At 40.1% G+C, this 18,067-nt stretch overlaps 1 protein-coding gene across 6 annotated transcripts in view; it reads left to right on the top strand.

The window, feature by feature from the left end:
* SH3D19 (SH3 domain containing 19) overlaps positions 1–18,067 on the top strand; it is a 179,061-nt gene that overhangs the window by 75,858 nt on the left and 85,136 nt on the right. For all 6 annotated transcript variants that reach the window (XM_080796456.1, XM_080796460.1, XM_080796459.1 and 3 more), the window contains exon 2: positions 14,870–14,909. In XM_080796456.1, the coding sequence (XP_080652582.1) occupies positions 14,870–14,909 (40 nt within the window). The remainder of the gene's footprint in view (positions 1–14,869; positions 14,910–18,067) is intronic.

Raw genomic sequence — 18,067 nt, 5'->3', positions numbered from 1 at the left:
TCTGCCAGCTTAAAGTTATGCTCAAACCAAGTGCTGTCTATTCTGGCAAGCCTTTAAGATTTCTTAGTCACAACTAAACCTTCCCTGGGATGCCTGGGTGGCTCAGTGGGTTAAAGCCTCTGCCTTTGGCTCAGGTCTTGATCCCAGGGTCCTGGGATCGAGCCCCGAGTCGGGCTCTCTGCTCAGCAGGGAGCCTGCTTCCTCTGTCTCTGCCTGCTTCTCTGCCTACTTGTGATCTCTGTCTGTCAAATAAATAAATACAATCTTAAAAAAAAAACAAAACCTTCCCTTATAATCCTATATTTTAGTAGCTCCTGGGCATTCATTTATTTAATATTCACCATTTGATGGTTCACTAGAAACTCTGTAAGTTCAAGTAATTTTCATGTCAGCTGACGTTGGAATTTTTTATTCCTGCTGTAAGGCAAGTACATGAATCCAAGTGGTTGATAAAACTGTAGTGAATGTTGAAAACACAGTTAACTCATGCTATACAGATATGCACAGGAAATACATGGATTTTGGTGAAATTGTTATTTGAGAGAGGTCTGGGAAGTTGCACACATTTTTGCTAAAGATTTTGTGGATTCTTAAAATTCTCATGACATATCAAAGGTTCTTCTGCATTGTTTGTACTCACAGTATGCATTAGAAATGCAAGTTGGTGCAGCCACTTTGGAAAACAGTGTGGAGGTTCCTTAAGAAATTAAATATAGAGCTACCCTATGACCCTGCAATTGCACTACTGGGCATTTACCCCAAAGATACAGATGAAGTGAAAAGAAGGGCCATATGTACCCCAGTGTTCATAGCAGCAATGGCCATAATCACCAAACTGGAAAGAGCCAGGATGCCCTTCAACAGACAAATGGATAAAGAAGATATGGTCCATATATACAATGGAGTATTATGCCTCTATCAGAAAGGATGAATACCCAACTTTTGTGTCAACATGGACGGGACTGGAAGAGATTATGCTGAGTGAAATAAGTCAAGCAGAGTCAATTATCATATGGTTTCACTTGCTTGTGAGCATAAAAAATAACATGGAGGACTTGGGGAGATGGAGAGGAGAAGTGAGTTGGGGGAAATTGGAGGGGGAGACGAACTATGAGAGACTGTGGACTCTGAGAAACAAAGTGAGGGTTTTGGAGGGGGAGGGTTGGGGGTTGGGTGAGCCTTGTGGTGGGTATTGTGGAGGGCACATATTGCATGGAGTACTTGTGTGGTGCATAAACAATGAGTTTTGGGTCACTGAAAAAAATAAAATAAAATGTAAAATTTTTAAAAAAGGGGGCACCTGGGTGGCTCAGTGGGTTAAAGCCTCTGCCTTCGGCACAGGTCATGATCCCAGGGTGCTGGAATCGAGCCCCGAATCGGGCTCTTTGCTCTGCAGGGAGCCTGCTTCCCCCCATCTCTCTGCCTGCCTCTCTGCCTATTTGTGATCTCTCTCTCTCTCTGTCAAATAAATAAAATTTAAAAAAAAAAAAAAAAAAGGATGCCTGGGTGGCTCAGTCAGTTGAGCCGCTGCCTTCCGCTCAGGTCCTGATCCCAGCATCCTGGGATCGAGTCCTGCATCGGGCTCCTTGCTCAGTAGGGAGCCTGCTTCTCTCTCTGCCTCTGTCTGCCACTCTGCCTGCTTGTGCATACTCTCTATCTCTGTGTCTCTCTGACAAATAAATAAATAAAATCTTTAAAAGAAAAAAAAAGAAATTGTTTGCTCTCATGTTTCAACATACATTGTAGGTTTGTTGAATGGAGCTTTTGTTGTGTTCCAGGAGTATTCCACAGTCTCTTATCCTCCAAGACAGTCAGCATTGTCTTTGATTCTTTTTTCCCTGGGCCAGAGCTGGGTAGATCAGAGAGGTCTGTACATGAATACACTGAGCCAGAGGGTGGCTAAGGTTGATCTCACGCACCTGCATCTGCAGGTGTTTCATTCACGGCTCTGTGGGAAGAAAGCATACAACGCCTTACTGGGGTTTCTGATAAAGTAGAATTGGATCTGTACTTCATCTCCATATTACTAGAAGTGTACGCTGTTTCTCAGACCTATTTTTTAATTGCTTGTGGTGCCTGGGTTAACTCAGCAATGATGCAAACAGACATTATTTCAAATGTGTCAGTGAGTCTGGGTGTGGAATAGTGTGGAAATCTTGGCTAGTGGATGACGGGCAAACCCATGATATCTGAGAGTCTGCTTTGCATAAATGACACATAAGCTGCCCCAGAGCCAGTTTCTGGTATGTGCCTAATATTTCTTCCTCCTCGCTGCCGAGTGTTTGTATGTTTTAACTATCATTATTAAGAGTGGATTTTGTGTTGCAATTAAAAGATGGCTAGTTGTATTTGAAAAGAAAATCACCAATACCCAGATTGGTGTCATATAAAAATTTAATAATTACTGTAGGTCATTTTATTCTTTTCTAAAAATTTCACTCTGTAATACAGGAATTAACAATAAGCAATATTCTCATAACTGTTTAATTTTATAATGAACTGTCCCTATCACCATGTATCTATTTCCATACTCTGTTGAACCCATAGATTAAATGTTAGTGGCATAAAATTATTGATGGCACCAGGTAGTGAATTGGAGCTATTCTCCCAGTGCAGGGGTCTTGTCATAAGACACCCAAGGCAAAATCTTCTGTATTTTTAGGAATTTAGGAGAGGGTGTTTGTTTTGTGAAGCTGAAGAAAGCCTCAGAGACAGTTAGAAGGAATTTGAGGCCCTGGGTTCAGTCTGTAAACACACCGTCTGATACTGAAGTGTAAGTGTGGCTTATGGTGAACAGCATTTCTACATTTTTACCCTTGTAGTTTATCAAATGAGTGGGACCTCCAGCCTTCTAACAGAGTGGAAAGAGCAGGGACTTTGGGACTCTTCAGATCCAGGTTTGAAAATTCATAGTCCCTTTTTATTTAACTAGCTTCTCAGAGGCTTTGCTTTCTCATCAATAAAGTGGAAAAGACTCATATCGTGGGAATTCCATGAAGAGTAAATGAGACTATATTAGAATGCCTCTAACATAGTGAGACTCGGTGAATAATAGCTGTCATCGTTGTCATTGTCATTATGCTGATCGCCGGCTCTGAATTTATCTCCACTGTGTTTTGTGACCTGGGAGCCACAGAAGGTGAATCCCTTGTGTAGCTTTCTGTGCTTCTTCGCAATAATTGCATTGCTTTTTCCTCCCCTTAAATGGTGCATTTTTCATGACACAGTGTTTTGTGAATCCTGCAACTCTGAAGCCGCACTTCAAAATGCTTTCATTCCCAAATCAAAATTATTTGAAGCCTTTGCATGGTAATGTGCAATCTGTCTTCTCCATGAATTAGTAACAACTGCTCCCTTGCACCCCCAAAAGAAACAGCAGATGATACAAAGGCTTTTGTAGCTCTGCGGGTTCCCAATTTGCAGAGGTGTTGGCGAGGACTCCTACCAGTATGCTCTACAGTAGATACTCTGGTTGTACCTGCTGTGTGTAAGGTGCTCTGCCAGCCATGGCAAGGCGCATAAAGGCTCTGTCTTGAAGAAACTTACAAAGTGGAAGCAATGAGACGTAGATAAAGAGAATTATAAGGTGATTCAACATGTGGGAAGTACTGACCGGTGCTAGGCACTGTGTGGTGCGGGGATGGGGAAGCGATATTTCTGCTTGTGGGGAATCAAGTAAGGCTTCAAAGCTGAGACGGCAGGTGTCTCTCAGGTCTCTTAAAGATCCTGTGTGTTTCTAGAACTGTGAAAAATCAGAACTGAACACTTAGTTCAGAGGCGTTCTATACAGCTGAAGAACACAATGAGACAATGGGGCATTCTCTTTGCTTGAGTCCCAATAGCCTTTTGAAGGTGGTTGTGCAGATGGAAGGTTGCTGATAAAGAGGAGAGGAAGGAGACAGGTGGGCTTGAATTTGCAAGAAGCAGTGTGGTGTTGTGCAAAGAATACGTTGTCTATCCCTAGGTAAGGTAATGTGACAAGGCCAGATATGGCTTTACCTTTACCTGATTAAAAGGGAAAAAGTCATTCTAGATTAGAGACCAAGACTGCCCCACTGTGGCTAAAAATCTGTTTGAGGACTCAAATCAGAAAAATCCTTACCTGTATAAGAAAGATTTCCACAGCCTAATGATCTCACCTCAGAGTGAGGTGTATGGTAATTGGAATATGGTGAACTTCCCCTTTTTCCCTGCTTTTTCTCTTTTTCCCTGCAGATGAAGGAGTCTCTGGTTAGAGTGGTTTCTGATATTTGCTCATTTTGTAGAGACAGGTGTAAAAAGGTAAAACTTTGTTATAACATCTGCGAATTAAGTGTAAGAATTAAGTGTAAGAATGGGCCTTTTGCCTGTTAAAGAAAAAAAAAATCATCATTTTTACCCTAACAGCTGAAAAAGCAACCTGTGGTTAGGGATGTTATCTATCCTTTGACACCTGAAATAACAGTTAAATAACAATTTTTTTAAAAGATTTTATTTATTTGAGAGAGTGAGTGAGAGAGAGAGAGCATGAGCAGGGGCAGAGGGAGAAGCAGACTCCCTGCTGAGCAGGAATCCTTATGCGGGGCTCAATCCCAGGACCCTGAGATCATGACCTGAGCAGAAGGCAGACACTTAACCAACTGAGCCACCCAGGCACCCTGTTTTTTGGATTATTATAAAAGAAATCCATACTATCCTAAGATATAGAGGCAGATGTCAGTGATTTTATACATATATATGTATATATACATATATATACATACACATATAAATAATATTTTTAGTAGCATAAATAGAAATGTTTTCTCTATTTTGTTTGTTTCTTTATATCACTCATTAATCCTACTCCAGAAATTTATTTTAGAGATCTTGGGTCTTAAAAAATGACTATGATGGGCGCCTGGGTGGCTCAGTGGGTTAAAGCCTCTGCCTTGGGCTCAGGTCATGATCCTGGGGTCCTGGGATCGAGCCCCACATCGGGCTCTCTGCTCAGCAGGGAGCCTGCTTCCCCCTCTTTCTCTGCCTGCTTCTCTGCCTACTTGTGATCTCTGTCAAATAAATAAATAAAATCTTTTAAAAAAAATGACTGTGAGGGTTTAATACCTTCAGGATGAACTAGGGATGGGGAAAGACTTCACAGATGGGAGAGGTGGTGATTCTTGGTTGGCACAGTTTTCATCCTGAAGGCATTGCCTCTGTCTGTCTTTGAGTTCTCTTTCTTCTTTCTGCTGCTTACTTAGGACTTATTTATCACTTCTGTCAGAGGCTGCAGTGGGAAAATGAAGAAAAGTGAAAGTCCAGATTTATTAATTTTTTATAGTTAGCCCTTGGTTCAAAAGGGTAAGAGGCTGGAGTGATTGGATAAGAGGAGATTCGGAAATTAATTATTAGTACAGTCCTGTCCTCTTGACCAGTAATAAGCAGGAGAAAAAAATCCCACGAATTAAAAAATCCATACTGGACAAAGGATAATTAACCTTTTTAGATCATTGTACTCACAGTATTATGAACTCTATGCATATTGCTTCCCTGATATTATCATCATAATAAACATTTACTGAGCATTTATCCTAATCAGCAATCATACTGTCTTTTGTATGTATTTCTTTCCGTACTCCCCATTCAGCTTGCTGAGACATGGGTACTCCTGTTACCCTTTCTTACAGAAGTGGATACTGAGGCTTACAGTGCTTAAATATCTTGCTAAGGCCATTCAGGTAATAAATGGTGAAACAAGAACTCGAAACAAGGCTGTTTGGCCTAGACTGCCTACACTTAACCTCTGTCTGGGTTGTCCTACTAAAATAGTTGTCGATTTCCCATTATGGATATGACCCTGTAGTAGCTACCTGGAGGCACTAAGTACACTCATCTCTGTGGAACACATAATTCTGAGATGCACAAATTGACCTAATCAATGATAAAATCAAAGATCAATAAGTGAGGGGAATATAGAAAGGACATTTAATTTTTTATTTTATTTATTTTTATTTATTAATTTGACAGAGAGAGAAATCACAAGTAGGCAGAAGTAGGCAGAGAGGGAGGCAGATAGAGAGGGAGAAGCAGGCTCCCCGCTGAGCAGAGAGCCCAATGCAGGGCTCGATCCCAGGACCCTGGGATCATGACCTGAGCCTAAGGCAGAGGCTTAACCCACTAAGCCACCCAGGCGCCCCTAGAGAGGACATTTAATACTATGTTAAAAGATCAGGGCTTGACCTGATAGGATTGGAATGGAGACTCCTATTTTATTTGCATTTGGGTCCTATGCCTGGCCCTACTGGAGCTGAGATCATTTGAGCCGGGCCACCTGCATACCAGGCTTGGTGCTGTCCAGGGAGCTCCTCACACCAAGCTCTGCGTAAGGGACTTTGGTTTTCCAGGGGAGTGGATGGTGATGATAAGATCACACCGTGTGCCAGGCTACCAGATATCAAGTATGACTTCATCCTCAAATTAGTTTGGGAAATCCTGTGTTAAACAAAGTTAAACAGTTCTTTGTTTTTGTTTTTGTTTTTGTTTAATGGCAAGATTTCTCAGAGCCTTTAAGATACTAATATGCTTTGTGACTATCCAAGAGGTTATTATAATTTGGGAAACACTGAAAGAAATACCTGTTATTAAGTCACTTTCTCACGTTGCCTTTCTTATAGCATATCTTACTTATTCTAGGTAAAATGTATGACTCCGTTAGAAAAATCCTTAGGAATGACCTCATGTTTTGACTATGGTTCTAATATTTTTAATTTGGTAGTTGGGGGAATAGAGATTCAAATTTAACTTAAAGGTCTTTTTATCCCTCTTTGAATAATGAGCTTCACTTGCAGAAGATGTGTGATTTTTGTACCAAAAAGAAGTCTGAGAGTAATTATTAAGAAAATCATTAGGGAGCCTGAGGTGGGAACAGCAAGGAGAGTTGATGGCACCTGTTCTAAGCCTGGTTCTGTTTCTCCTGCCTCACCACCTTGCTCCCAGGACCAGAGTGGCACTGGTAAAATGTCCATCTTCCTGAAGTTGCTATCAAATGCACCTTGGGGTGAAGAGGGGCAGTGTAGATGGTGGCTCTGATTTTTCATCTCTGAAGCTATTACCTTAAAAAGCCTGGTTCAGTAGTGAGTTGCACTCAATAATCAAAATGATTCAGTTGAACTATTTTAAAGAAATATTTTAAAAGTTGCAGTCTCTTGCCAAATAGGTGATTCTTCTTTGAGTTCAAATGTGCTGTCGTTTCTTCCGCTATGTATAGTTTGGTTTGGTGAGAGCTACTTTGAGACATGAGTAGACCAAACGTGGGTCATTAATAGGGCAGAGGTGACTCTTGAATCACTACTGTATTTATAAAAAGTAAAACACATATGGGCATTCTTAGGAAGACACATTTTTTTCACTGGCATTCATTGGACATTACCATCATCAACAAACATTTACAGATGTAAATATTTACAGTCTGCCTGTGAAGCAGAGTTTTAAGATAAAGTCCTACAGGGGTGCCTGGCTGGCTCAGTCAGTAGAACTTGCTACTTTTGATCTTGGGGTCATGAGTTCAAACCAACACCCCCCCACTCCCCCACCGCCTGCCACATAGAGCTTACTAGAAAAGAGTACTGCCCTCATCAGGCACACTGATTATTAGATAAGGGGATAGACATGTGCCTGAAACTTTAAGTAATAAGACACATATGCTAAGTGTCAAGTGAGTGATACAGATAGTATGAGAATTCTGATGGGATATGGTAGGTAGAATAATGTTGCTCCCTCAAAGATGCCCATGTCAAAACCCTGGAACCTGTGAAGATGTTATTTTGCATGGCAGAGAGGAATTAAGATTGCTAATCTACTGACCTTGATATGAACAGATAATTTTGGATGATCCTGGTGGGCCTCTTGTAATCCGAAGTGTCCTTAAGTGGAAAAGGGAGGCAGAAGAGGTCAGAGTAAGTGAGAGGAAGATGTAAAGATGCTGTGTTGTTGGAGGAAGGGTCCACAACCCAAGGAATGCAGGTGACTTCGAGAAATTAGACAAGGAAACAGATTCTCATGTTGAGCCCCGAGGAGGACTGTAGCTGTGCAGACACCTTGACGTTCAGCTTATTGAGACCTGTTTTGACTGCTGGTCGTTAGAACTATAGTATAGTCAGTTTTTGTTGGTTTAAGACACTACGTTTTGGTAATTTATTACAGCAGCAAAAGGAAACGAAATATAAGGATGCTGAAAAGAAAGAGGAGTCAGGGACAGTTTCATGAGGAATGTGGTTTTGAGCCAGGCACTAAAAATAGTTAAGAGCAGTTGTAACAGGGTCATGGAATTTATGTTCCAGGTACTAAACTAAGTTCTTTTTTTCTTAATTGTTTAAAATTAACATATAATGTATCATTTGTTTCTGGGGTCTAAGCTGAGTTCTTTATATGGTTGAATTCCTTTAGCTCACAAAAGCTCTATCAGGATAGCATTCTTCCCTATTGTGTAGATGAGAAAACCTAGGTTTAAAGAGAATGAGTAACTTGTGCCGTCACCACAGGGCAGGACCAGTCACTGCCACTAGTAAATAGCTGGCCTTTTCACAAGATGGCAGCTGACATTCATTGAGTTCTTACTTTGCACAGGCAAAGTGCTGAGGATGTCACGATATTAGCTCATGTAATCCTCTTAGACTCTAAGCATGAGGTGATTGATAATTTTTCTGAGGCACAGAGTTGTCTGACCAGCAAGGTAGCTGAATTGGAGGAAAAGAGACTAGAATCAGAAAATCCAGTCAAGACGCAATAGTCCTGACAAGTGCTGTTCAGAACATAAAATACAGGTAAAGGGGCACCTGGGTGGCTCAGTGGGTTAATCCTCTGCCTTCGGCTCCAGTTGTGATCCCAGGGTCCTGGGACTGAGCACCGCATCGGGCTCTCTGCTCAGCGGGGAGCCTGCTTCCCCTGCCCCCTCTGCCTGCCTCTGCCTACTTGTGATCTCTGTCTGTCAAATAAATAAATAAAATCTTAAAAAAAATAATAATAATACAAGTAAGGCAGTAGCCATGGTGGGGGTGGGGGGCAGATTCCAGAGACAGTCTGCTTTGTTGAAACATAATTCCCTTACTGAAAAACACTTCCCGTCCTCTCTAGTTTCTCCCTCTCTGTGTGATTAGGGTGCTGCATTTTAATGAGTTTAGACATTTTAGAATTAATAACAGGTGTCAGTATTGACCATGCTGTAGACTAAATTTTTCCACTTACCCATAGACGCGTGGGTAGCAGTCACATAAACTCTATAATAAGCCTCCTGAAGTGGTAACTCACAGAGATTCTCTTTAATTTCTTGGTGTAGTAATAACTTGCTTAAGTTCAACAAGAGCAAATATATATTTATTGAAAACCTGCTATTTAAAAGAGCAGTATACTAGGATGTCTGGGTGGCTTAGTCGGTTAGGCATCCAACTCTTGATTTGTGCTCAGGTCATGCTCTCAGGGTCATGATAAGTAGGGCCCCATTTCAGGCTCCCCGCTCAATGGGGAGTCTGCTTCTCTCCCTCTCCCTTTGCCTGTCCCCCTCCCACTGCCACCCACCCCCAGCTTGTGCTCATGCTTGAGCTCTCTTTCTCTCAAATAAATAAATAAATAAAATTAAAAAAAAAAAAAAAGGATGAAAGACCAATATACAGTTTACTATAGGAGTCTCAAAAATGACTTAAAGTCAATTTGGAGACATACCTGAATGAGGGTGGTGAAATGAACTGGAAGGAGGAGGTGAGTAAGGATTAGTGTTAGTAATTTTGTAGAATGAACCTAGCTTCTTTTCCAGTAGACATATATTTGCAGTTTTCTTTGCCTAAAGAAAAGAACCATTTAAAGACTTTAATAAAGCCTCTGAAAACTCTTATCTCATATATGTACAATTTCATCCATGAGCTATTTGAGCTACTTTCCCAGTCTTTCCAAGAGTCGCCAAAGTGAGATTCATGATCCATGAATATCTTCCTCCTTCTAATGATGGACACATTATTTTATTTATTCTGTTTCTAAGTAATGAGGTAATGACATTGTTCCTGCAGGAAATTCTTTTTCAGAATGTGTGGATCCTTTGGTTAATACTGAATGGCACAGGGGTGCCTGGGTGGCTCAGTCTTTAAGCATCTGCCTTCAGCTCAGGTCATGATCCCAGGGTCCCAGGATCAAGCCCCATATCAGGCTCCCTGCTTGGCGGGGAGCCTGCTTCTCCTTTTCTACTGCTCCCCCTGCTTGTGCTCTCTTGCTCTTTCTGTCAAATAAATAAAATAGTTAAAAAAAAAAACCAAAAAACAAAAAACACTGAATGGCACAAAGGATTTCTGTAGGATTGATCCATTTTTAAATTAATTATTTTATTTTTTAAGATTTTATTTATTTATTTAACAGACAGAGATCAGAAATAGGCAGAGAGGTAGGCAGAGAGAGGGGGAAGCAGGCTCCCCGCTGAGCAGAGAGCCCGATGCGGGGCTCGATCCCAGTGCCCTGGGATCATGACCTGAGCCGAAGGCAGAGGCTTTAACCCACTGAGCCACCCAGGCGCCCCAGGATTGATCCATTTTTTAAAGTAACATATACTATATACTCCCAAGTTGGAATTTGATAATAATCCCTGGAGTATGGTATAGAATCCCTTTATAGATAATACTAATTTTAAAGATACTATTCATTTTAATATGCTAATATGAGGTAGAAGGTGGCTTTCATTATACCACTTCCTGTTCTGTTGGGAGCATGTCTGTGAGTATTCATTCATGTCAACTTGAGTCTTCCCGCTAATTTCAAAGAATGATTTAGAACTTTCTACTGCCAACATGAGTTAGTAGTCTAAGTTCCCTGCCCAATGGGGTTTGATTTTTCTGTCCAGTTAAGTGATCAAAGCCAAATCCTCAAAGCCTGAATGTCTTACCATGGATTCTAATAAGTTCTAAGTTGGCCATTCTTCATAGTTTTAATCAAAGCAAAGGATGACATTTGCATTTTTGTCATCTTCATTTCAAAGTGTTTGCCATATTACTAGATTCAGAATCACCCTGAATAGTTGCACATCAGTAGACTCTGCCTAGCCATTCCCAAAAAGCTGCCCCTGCCAAAACAGGGGCCCGTTTCTACCTAAGTGGAATATCATCTAAATATATAAACATTGGATTCATGGATGTCCAGATTATTTAGAATCACAAGTCATCAGGGCAGGAAATTTTGGGTAAAGAGTTCTCCTACAGAGTCACCAATCCATGATAATAACGTCCTCACTCTCCTGATCTCAGACCCCTTGATGTGCCTGGGTTCCCCCATTGCCCCCTGATAACATTTACACTCACACAGCCAACAGCACCCTTTACACCAGTTCTGCCTCATGTTCTGCTTGTGTTCTGCTTGTGGGGTAGTCTTCCATTTCCTCAATTAGCTTTTTTAACCAGGACACATGAATGAATAGGAACAGGGAATGCAAGCATGTTTTCTTTTTCTCTCTCTTGCCTCACTGTGTGTGTGTGTGTGTGTGTGTGTGTGAGAGAGAGAGAGAGAGAGAGAGAGAGAGACAGACAGACAGAGAGAGAGAGAAAGAAAAAGAGAGAGAGAGACATATACCTACAAAACCAACAGACTTTACATTGCTATCCAGCCACGCTGACCTTCACATTGAGAGTGTGCTGCTGGCCTTTGGTAGGCCCCTGGAGTCGTTGCACATTTGCTGTGGATGATGCACTGTTTGGCAACTAAATGTTAGACTTGGAGCCTTCTTATTTTTAGTAACTCTTTTTTTCATATAAATGGTGAGACTTTGGTCTGGTAAGTTATTTGTATGATTCCTGAGTATGTAAAAATTCAAGAAACCTTTGCAAGTGTATTCTCTCCTAATTATTTAAAAATTAGAAACTCTGAAAAAAAAATTGGAGGCTGGGGTTATATGCCAAAGAGTATTTGATTTGAAATAAATAAAATCCATATGCTTAAAGCACTATATATAGTCAAGATGAAGTTTCCATATTCGCTATGAATCTGTTCTCGTTTTTCTTAACGGAGTTCTATCCAGATGTTTCATTATTGTTGGCAAGATCCAGATCGCAAATCTGCCCTCAGTGCTTTGTTTTGTTCAGTCTTGGATTTTGAACCAAAATAATAACCATTTATTAATTTGCCAAAAATTCAGCATTGCCACTAGTGTTGTTTCTTGACAATTGCACAATCGTCTTGATTGTCATGAAAATTACTTTGCTTAAAGTAAGTATCTAAAAATTTGTGTAGACACACAGATACACAACAGATACATACTACGTATATACGTATTCAAGCTAAAAGATGGGTTATGGCAAAATGTGAAATCCGATTGTTTTTATACTTTGAGAAAAAATAGTAGGACAAGAACACCTTTTAATTTGTTTTCCATTGTCAAGAGCTGGTGGTATGGGGGATATTGTGAGTAACAGATGATTTACCCTTACCCTCAAATTATGAAATATATGGGTCTTGGGAGTGTTAAAATGTTATAATCACTGTGCACATATATTTGCAAAGAAACGTAACATGTACAACGCAGAGGGAATTTGGGAGGGAATGTTAAAAATGTCTTCCAACAGATTATCAACTAGTTCGATAGAGAAGTATGGTGGGGAGGCATTTTATATTTTCTTAGAGCACGAAGTATAAAATGACTGTAGAATTTCCTGTTTTAACCAAGAATGAAGGAGAGCTACGAGGCTTTCGCTTCCTGAGTGGACACATTCCAGCTGTGCAGATTGGTCATAGCACATCTGCCAATCAGAACAGGCCCTGGAGGGAAGCCCTCAGATGCTGAGTCTTGTTTACACGCATCATGACTCTGTTTCTCCCCTCCTCCTGTGTGTTGTACCACTAGGGAGATTTGGGGGGGAGTTTGCTATTCCATGCCTAAATAAACTCTACGAAACTAGGATCCCAGCCACAGCAAATGGTATCCTGGGCAGATTTTTAGCTCATCGTTAGCCACAGGTAAGAGTTGTTGCTTTGTTAAACGAGGATAGCTGATCTGCCTCCAGTTTTCAGCTTTGCCTTGAGATATTTTCCTTTTGTTAACAAAACTAGCAGCCTTAAGCTGAAGAAGAGCGATTGAAAAAAAAATGATTAAAATGTGCGCTATCTTGCTACGACTTTAAATTTTTAGTGCTCCACGAGTGAAAAAACATGTTTTTATTTGAGGGTGGGTAAAACGAAGTTAAATTAAAACAAAAGTTTTCAAAGCGGCAGTAATACCAGGTCACTGTGGAGAGAAACTGGAACCAGAAACATATTAACATTGTGCTTTTTGAGAGCAGTGTATCTAAACAAACATGTTTTATTGTGACTCTTCCTACATGTTAGTCTTTCAGAAAACATACTTCCTGTGTACTAACTCCTTGGTTTAAAAAGCATTTCTTTTTCATTATGAACCTACTTAGAAAGAATTGAGAAATACATTTAACTGTGTGAATCTTAATGCCTTTTCTTCCATAATTCTCCCGAGAAGTTTTATAGTATGTTTTTAGTATCTTTATGCTGTTCCACAAGCAATAAAATTAGGGGGAAAAGTAATTCCTGTCCAGTCTTTGTTTTGCCATTAAATTCTATATTGTTTGTATTAATTCAGAAGATACTTCAGAAAACTGTATTTTAGGGGTGCCTGGGTGGCTCAGTGGGTTAAGCCTCTCTGCCTTCGGCCCGGGTCATGATCCCAGAGTGCTGGGATCGAGCCCCACATCAGGCTCTCTGCTCTGCGGGGAGCCTGGTTCCTCTTCTCTCTCTGCCTGCCTCTCTGCCTACTTCTGATCTCTGTCTGTCAAATAAATAAATAAAATCTTTAAAAAAAAAAAAAGAGAAGAAAACTGTATTTTAATAACATTGCATAGGATTTTATTGTGGCTTACACTTTGCTTTCTGTTGTTAGTTTTTCCATAACACTGAGACCTTTTCACTTTGTTTATTCTTAAGCATGTACTGAAAAAAATTATTTGGAGTAAAAAAAAAAAGAGAACCTGTGGATTTTGTAGTTCTTTCTCTTGTATACAGTTGTCTTCAGGTTAATTAACAGCCTTTTACAGCAGCCTTCAAAGAGGCACATGTGAAAACTTCAAGCAGCCATGTCCTTGTCTCTTACCCTGTGGCAAAGCTTCTCAACATCAGCTGTATCGACATTTTGGGTGACATAATTCTTTGTTGTAGGCTGCATTGTAGGATGTCTAACAGCATCACTGCTCTCTACCTACCAGATACCAGTAGCTCTTTCTTCCCCAGTTGTGACAACCAAAAATGTCTCCAGGCATTGTCAAGTGTCCCCAGGGGAAGGGGGCACTCGTGGTCCAGAATCACCACCCTCTATGTAGCACATTACACCTCATTATCAGTGAAATGTTGAAATCCAACTTCTGAAAAGTTCTGGGCACTAGAGAGTTAAGGATGAGGCTGTCTGGGTCTTAGGGTGTTTGCAGATGTTGCTGTAGCTGACTGCTCATTTTTCCCCCCTCCCTATCCTGTTGGAAGCTTTTGCCAACCATGATTCATGGAATGATTTTTTTGAGCTGAGTAATCTGTGGCTTTTCAGTTTCCTTACTTTCTTTCCTTAGCTAAATTTGTTTGGGTTTTAGCAAAGTGTTTAAAATAGCCAAGATCTTTGAAAATGAAATAATATGTGTAATGATATACTTTCCAAGTAGATGATTTTAACAAACCATAAAAACTTTCTATGCCTGTCTATCTTTGTATCCTTTGTACCTCTTCTGTCAGACAAATCCTTTCAACTCTGATGAACAGCCTCATACAGGGGAAGACACAGCAACCTTTGAACAGTCCTTGGTGAAATCTATGGTATGGCAGCTGGCATTTGAGACCTTCTTTCCCAGGGCTTCTGAAGAGTATTTTGACATGTTACTGTCTCCTTCCTTTACAGATCGCAACGAACGAAATAAACCAGAGCATCGTTCTTCAAGGTATGAGTTTATGGTTTTTAATAATTCTGTATAACACTTCTTATTTGGAAAATATTTGGAGGCAGTTTAAGTATCCCTTATCGAGTTGCTGTATATTTGAATCTTCTGTGGCATTCAGAGAAGCTTCACAAGGGAAATACCATTCATTTTGGAACAGAAATTCTTTATGAAATTATTGACTACCTGAAAGACATATTTTTCTTGATAATTCCTATCAGTGACAGCTAAATCTTTACCCCCCCCCCCAAATTATTCCTATTTCCTTCCTTTGGTGGTTTATTTTCTTCCCCTTTCTTTGACTGATATTTTTATAAGAGATATATATATATATATATATATATATATATTTCTTTTTTCTAATTATAAAACTAACATGGGCTCACTGTAGAAATATTTTAAATATTCTTTTTTATATAAAGCATTAAAAAACAAAGCAAAACAGCTTGTCTCCATTAGCTAGAGATAGCTGGTTACTGCTAGAAGTTTGGTGTAATTCTTCTAGTTTTTCTTAGAATATATGTATTCCAGTCAAATTCTTTAACTTCTTGTTAGATAGGTTCAAAGGCCAGAAAGGCTGTTTCACTTAAGCCCATCACACACACCGTGAGAGCATGTATTTCACAAGACCTTCACCAGCACTGAAGAGTATTTTTTAAAATCCTTGTCAGACTTACAGGTGTAAAATGATCTAACTTCTACTTATACACAAAAATGATAGGCCTGTGTTTGATTTTTTTTTTTTTAGCCTAGTTCTGTGAAGGATTATAATTCCTTTAATATTATTTTCACATTATTTCACAGTCTATCACTTTTACTTTGCATTTTGTGTTGTGGTAACTGATAAAATGGTAATAATGCATTCACTGGGTTGACCGGGTTAGTAAACCAAACCCTGATGCTTTTAAGGGGCACCTGGGTGGCTCAGTCTTTAAGTGTCTGCCTTATGGGGCGCCTGGGTGGCTCAGTGGGTTAAAGCCTCTGCCTTCGGCTCAGGTCATGGTCCCAGGGTCCTGGGATCGAGCCCCGCATCGGGCTCTCTGCTCAGCAGGGAGCCTGCTTCCCTTCCCCTCTCTCTGCCTGCCTCTCTGCCTAATTGTGATCTCTGTCTGTCAAATAAACAAATAAAATCTTAAAAAAAAAAAAAAAAGCGTCTGCCTTTGACTCCGGTCATGATCCCGGGATCCTAGGATTGAGCCCCACATCCATCTCCCTGCTCAGCAGGGAGCCTGCTTCTCCCTCTTCCTCTCCCCCTGTTTGTGTTCCCTTTCTCTCGCTCTCTGTCAAATGATAAATCTTAAAAACAAAAGACAAAAAACAAAAACAAACCACCAAACCCTGATGCTTTTTCAAGGTATCAAACCCAGAATACATTGACCTCAAATGAATAAAAATACAAAGTCTATGAAAACTCCATTAGTTGGGTTCCTCCATTTTGCAGAGGTTATCAATCAACATATATCAGTGAGGCCTAATCTGGGAGAAAAATACAGTGGAATATTTGGAATGTAAGGCTGATTTTTTTTTCCAGGTATAATTCATATACATTAAAACTCACTCTTCTTGGTGTATGCTTCTATGAGTGTTGATGAATACATATAGATATGTAACCACCACCACAATCATAGAAAAGTCTATGAGACTGATTTTTTATACTTAAAAATATAATAGAAAAAAAGCAGTGTAAGAGAGAAGACATTAACTATGAATGTCACAAAATTGGAATAGTTAAAAAAAAAACACTTCATATGATAACATCAGGATCCATAAGACAGTGAAGGTTTGGTAAATCAAGCAATAGAAGTTTTAATTAGAACAAATATAAATCCTTACACTTGGCTCTGAAAGACCAACGGAACATAAGGACATAAGGGAGCTGTAACTTAACAGTATGTCTGAAAAAGTCTTGAGGATTTAGTTCTTTGGAAATTTGTTGTGAGCCAAAAATATTAGGTCATTGCCTCCACCTCCCCCAAAAATGTGAGCATCAGTTTATTTATACTAAAAGAAATAGAATGTCCAATTAAAGAAAAGTAGTAGCTCTAGACCATACTTTTTGATATTCTAATTCTGGATCCACAAGGCCTTGAAAAATTGAGGTATGTAGTGGACTGGCTATATTGATATCACTTGAGGAACTTAAAATAAAAAATAGAGTCCCAGGCTCCACTCCAGAGAATCTTAACTCAGTAAGTATAGGTGAGTGGGTCCTGGGAATCTGTATAGTAAAGAAGTTCCTCAATGAGTCTGTTGTATGGCCATGTTGGGAACCACTAGAATAGAACACAGCAACTGAGTTGGGACAGGGAATATGAAAGAGAAGACTAGGATGGAACTCGAAGTTAAGTCCCAGGAAGACTTGTGTAAAGAGTTTGGTGAATTTTTAGCCTAGGTGTGGAAGTTTGAGGAGGTACATGGGACAGAAGTAACTGGCTTTGAGCACCTGAAGGCTGTTATGTAGAAGACTCTAGCAGACTTGTTCCTCCTAAAAGCTACTCTCCACCACCAGAAACCGGGGATCCTTGAAGGAATGGCTAATTTCGGGTCTGGGGAGCGGAAAGTACAGTTGAGTCTGGACTCAGGGTGTGACAGAAAGATGGAAAAAGTTCAACTAATGGGTCATACCAAAAAGGCCTAGGAGGCAGTTTCAAGAACTTCCTGCTGGTCAAATTTGGGACACTTTGAGTATCAAAAAAAACCCGTTAAGTGGTAATGGATTCTAACACATTGGATTTTTAAAAATCCATGCAGGAGAACTTGTAGAATCAGAAAATCATCATTTTATAATTCTTAGTATATTAGTTGATTCAGACAAGGATCATCAAGTGGCTACTAAAAGTTGGGCAATAAATTGTTGGAGGGACGAATATTCACACTGCCTTAAAATTATTTTTAACTACAAAGGGGGAAACGTAACTTTTCAGTGAATAGTTCTGGTCATTTTTTTTTTTTTTAAGATTTTATTTATTTATTTGACAGGCAGAGATCACAAGTAGGCAGAGAGGCAGGCAGAGAGAGAGGAGGAAGCAGGCTCCCTGCTGAGCAGAGAGCCCGATGCGGGGCTTGATCCCAGGACCTTGAGATCATGACCTGAGCCAAAGGCAGAGGCTTTAACCCACTGAGCCACCCGATTGAGTTCTCTTGAAGTCAGAAATATCTGA

The sequence above is a fragment of the Martes martes genome, assembly GCF_963455335.1.
Source record: "Martes martes genome assembly, chromosome: 2".
Classification (NCBI taxonomy): domain Eukaryota; kingdom Metazoa; phylum Chordata; class Mammalia; order Carnivora; family Mustelidae; genus Martes; species Martes martes.
Note: the sequence above shows the minus strand (reverse complement) of the source record. Positions and strands in the feature narration are given on the sequence as shown.